Source organism: Trachymyrmex septentrionalis, unplaced genomic scaffold (genome assembly GCF_001594115.1).
Source record: "Trachymyrmex septentrionalis isolate Tsep2-gDNA-1 unplaced genomic scaffold, Tsep1.0 scaffold206, whole genome shotgun sequence".
Lineage (NCBI taxonomy): Eukaryota > Metazoa > Arthropoda > Insecta > Hymenoptera > Formicidae > Trachymyrmex > Trachymyrmex septentrionalis.
The window spans coordinates 53,084-57,210 of NW_017305244.1; the positions used below are offsets into that span (position 1 = coordinate 53,084).

At 37.3% G+C, this 4,127-nt stretch overlaps 1 protein-coding gene across 3 annotated transcripts in view; it reads right to left on the minus strand.

Annotated features, from left to right (window-relative positions):
• LOC108747946 (neural Wiskott-Aldrich syndrome protein-like) overlaps positions 1–4,127 on the minus strand; it is a 29,574-nt gene that overhangs the window by 12,935 nt on the left and 12,512 nt on the right. For all 3 annotated transcript variants that reach the window (XM_018485849.1, XM_018485848.1, XM_018485847.1), the window contains one exon: positions 41–427. In XM_018485849.1, the coding sequence (XP_018341351.1) occupies positions 41–427 (387 nt within the window). The remainder of the gene's footprint in view (positions 1–40; positions 428–4,127) is intronic.

The following is a 4,127-nucleotide window of genomic DNA, read 5'->3' on the forward strand; positions in this document are numbered from 1 at the left end:
TTTTTTTTTCAGCTAAAAATAATAGATTACTCATACATACCTTTAAAATTGTACCACTTCTAATAGATTCCATGAGCATTGGTCTAAGATCAGTTATTGACTCCTCATTATTGTTATTAGTAACATTTGTGTTTATTGTCGTGTTGTTAGAACTATTTGAGTCGGATAAAGGTGGCAGAGGTGGTGGTGTAGGAACATTCCTATTGATTTTTGAAGGAACTGGAGGTGGAGGTGGAGGTGGAGGAAGAGCCGGTGCTGATGTTATAGTTGGTGGAGGTGGTCTCGATGGTAAGGTTCTATGTACTGGTGGAATATTCGATGAAGTATTTAAAGGTGTGCTCAAAGTTAAGTTAGATGGCGCACTCGGTAATGCAGAAGATGCGCTAAAACGATTTGGAGGTAAAGGCGGAGCAATGCGAATCTGATGCTGAAACACAATATGTTATTTTCATTTTATTATGTTTAAAATTATATACTATTTTAATATTTATTTTAACATTATATATGATATCAATAATTTAATTATGTCTAATAATGTAAAATATGTAAATGTAAATATATCAATAAATTATTAGGTGTACAAAAAAGTTCTGAGCTTTTTTTTGTAAAATTCAATCTTTATTTAAAAACAAACGAAAAAATATTAATCAGCGAAATATTCTCCGTTTGCATCAATGCTCCTTTTCAGTTTGCGCAGAGTTTATATCCAGCAGTGCTTGCAATTCGTCCGTTTCAATCTTTTCAGGGCGTCCAGCACGCGATTCATCTTTAAGACTGAAATCTCCTTGGCGAAACTTTTGATACCACCTTTTGCATGTTGCATGACTTACAGCGTTCTCTCCATATGCAGCACAAATCATTTCAGTGGCTTCAGCAGCATTTTTCTTCAGATGAAACGCGAAGTGGATGGAAAATCGAATATGCTCTTTTGTAATTGCCATCGTGAACACTACTGATTTTTGAGGTTATGTGCATCAAACGCCAAACCGTATCGCATTTCAGGAGGTTAAATGTTACTGTTTTAAAACCCCAAAAGGGCGGGAAGATATATAAAATTTAAATTGTTATTTCGGTTGTATCAAATCTAAAGCTCAGAACTTTTTTGTACACCTAATATATATTAAGTATATGTATAATAACAGTAATAGTAATAAAAAAACATTTAATTTATATATGTATATAAAAATTATACATAAAAAGATATATAAAAAAGGATTTTATGGTTTTTTATGGGCTATTCTTTGTCAAGTCGGCCATCCACCGTTCCAAAAACAATTGAACAAGAAAAAACGTATGATATAACTATATTCACCAGTCCAGACCAATAATTGCATTTTACTCTTATTAGCATATGCGATTTCATGAACATTTTCTATCATTTTCAATATTGGTAAATTTTATTGAAATATTTTTTCAGTTTGGAAAATCGCTGCGTACGCGAGTGAGTCAAATGCTTACTGAAGTGAGCAACATTTCGACTAGCGCGCGGTCTATTTGCTGCGTTCAAAATCATTATCCGAGATTCAGAATCATCTATCCAAGTGTAAGTTTATCTTTAACATTCGGTGTAATAAAATAAAATTTACAAAAATATTAATATTTTCCAATATATCCCGTTTTTCAAATTATTACATAATTATTTAAAATTTCGATTTTAATAATTATTTAAAAAATCGATTTCTTCGAAACTATGGGTCAATGAGTAAAACGGCCTGATACATATCGTTTCTTTTTGGCTCAATAACAGCCTGTAAAAAGCGCATCAAAATCTCTGTCACCCCAAGGGGTGTTCCCCTTGTGAGTCGAAAAGACCTCTATCATTTTGCAATTTTTGCAATAGTTAACAAGATTACTAAAAATTAATTACTAAAAATTGCCGAATATATTGATCTTTAATAATTTTTTTCTCAATTACTATTAACTTTACAAAAAAACTCCAAGAAACAAAAATTATTTATTTTCTTCTTACAGAACTCTAAGAATTTTTACAGAATTTTGTATCAACTTTTTAGTACTGCATTTTCTTATACAGGGTGATTTTAAAACAGATCACTTGAATAACTTGCTTATTTTTAACAATAGAAAAAAGTGTCAAACAAAAGTTGTATGGTTTCAAGGGGGGCGTATTTTGGTCGTGTCTTTCTTCTAGGTGGGGGTGCTAAAAAGATATGAAGGTTACCTTCACTTTATTCCTTCTATTGTTAAAAGCAAACGAGTTATATAGGTGACCTATTAAAACAGGTTTTTACTGAAATACTATCAACTTTACAGATGTTGTTGCACCAAATTAATGGGTCACGGGAAGAAGAATGATACACTCAAAGACTGTTCGGCGAATAGGCACGCCCTTTATTCGACAACGCAATCCACTGGACTCTCACTAAAAACCATAACCTCGCCAATCTCGCTTCGTTCGCGCATCGCTGCACACAACACGGCAGCAGCGAACCGAAAAAAACCCAAAAAAAACGTACCAACGGCCGAACGCGTGAGCGGAAAAACGCTCCCGTGATGCCTTGCGCGCGGGTTACGCGTATCCTTTTGGGCGCGAACCGCGCATTCTACATCTCTCCCACCTTGAGTTGCATCCTCACGATCTGGGTGCAACTCAACCTATCCAAAAAGGCAAAGTAAATAAAAAATAAAAAAAATGAAGCTAGGCTTCAAATCGTTCTGGCTTCTTAATAAGTCGTCCGCTCCGAGTTCTTAGACCCGTTTCTTCTGTAGGAACAGACTCCGGCTTCTCCTCGATGACCGACTCCTGCTTCTTCTGCGGGGCAGACTCCGGACTCTCTTCATCCTGAGGCGAAGCTTTGATTGACTTACGGACTCTGCTAGCTTTTTCCGCGTGATGATCCACCTCCAACGGGATCAGTCTTTGTATTGGGCGAATTAATTCTCCCTTTTCCGTTTTCAGTCTCACAACTCTGGTATGTCCGTCCTTTCCAGGAAGGACTTCTTTGACTTATTGCCAGCGGCCAATCCAAACGTCTTTGGGTGTCGTTTCCGACTAGTACTACGTCGCCCACTGCAACCTGCGTGAAACTGCTCTTGCATTTCGTCCGTCTGGATAATTGTATCCAGTATCCTAGATACTGGATGCGAAAACGCCTTCTCAATTCTTCCTTTAGACGTTGGCGATAACGGATTCGTTTTCTTGCTTTTGGGTGCTATTCTCGATTTAGCTTCCACTAGATGAACCTTGACTTCCGTGTCTGATTCGATACACACGAAAAGAACAGCGGCATATGCATCTTTGCTTGCATCTACGAACATATGCAGGGACAATGTATCTGTATTTCTTATCTCACCGAAAATCCAGCGTGGGAACCTCAAGATCCGGAGAAGATTCAGTTGCTGCGCCCAATCCAAGAACTCCTTTTTTCTATCCGGATCAATTTCCGTATCCCAATTTAAACCTTCGCTCCAAAGGCGCTGTCGCAGTAGTTTTGCTTTCATCAACACAGGACAGATCACTCCTAATGGGTCAAAAACCTTCTGCACGTGCGATAAAACAATTTTCTTCGTTATCTTTTCTCCGGTGGGTTGTAAGGGGAAACCCGACAACGAAAGAGTATCCTCTTCAGTATTCCATATTAGTCCAAGTACTGTCGATCGAGTCTTGCATCTCAGGCCTGTGTACTTCCAGTCTCTTAAGGGGTTACACTACCCAAGCGCGTCGAAAAAAATAAGCTTTTTCGTGAATTTTTTTCTTGAATTCTAGGTGGTGGATCAAAACAAAAATTTATGGCTTTATTACACATATATTAAAGTTCTCAAAAATATTTTTTATTTATATTAGGTGTACAAAAAAGTTCTGAGCTTTTTTTTGTAAAATTCAATCTTTATTTAAAAACAAACGAAAAAATATGGCTTGCTGCGTAACGCCAAGCTGTTCTGCAAGCTCCTTTTCAGTTTGCGCAGAGTTTATATCCAGCAGTGCTTGCAATTCGTCCGTTTCAATCTTTTCAGGGCGTCCAGCACGCGATTCATCTTTAAGACTGAAATCTCCTTGGCGAAACTTTTGATACCACCTTTTGCATGTTGCATGACTTACAGCGTTCTCTCCATATGCAGCACAAATCATTTCAGTGGCTTCAGCAGCATTTTTCTTCAGATGAAACGCG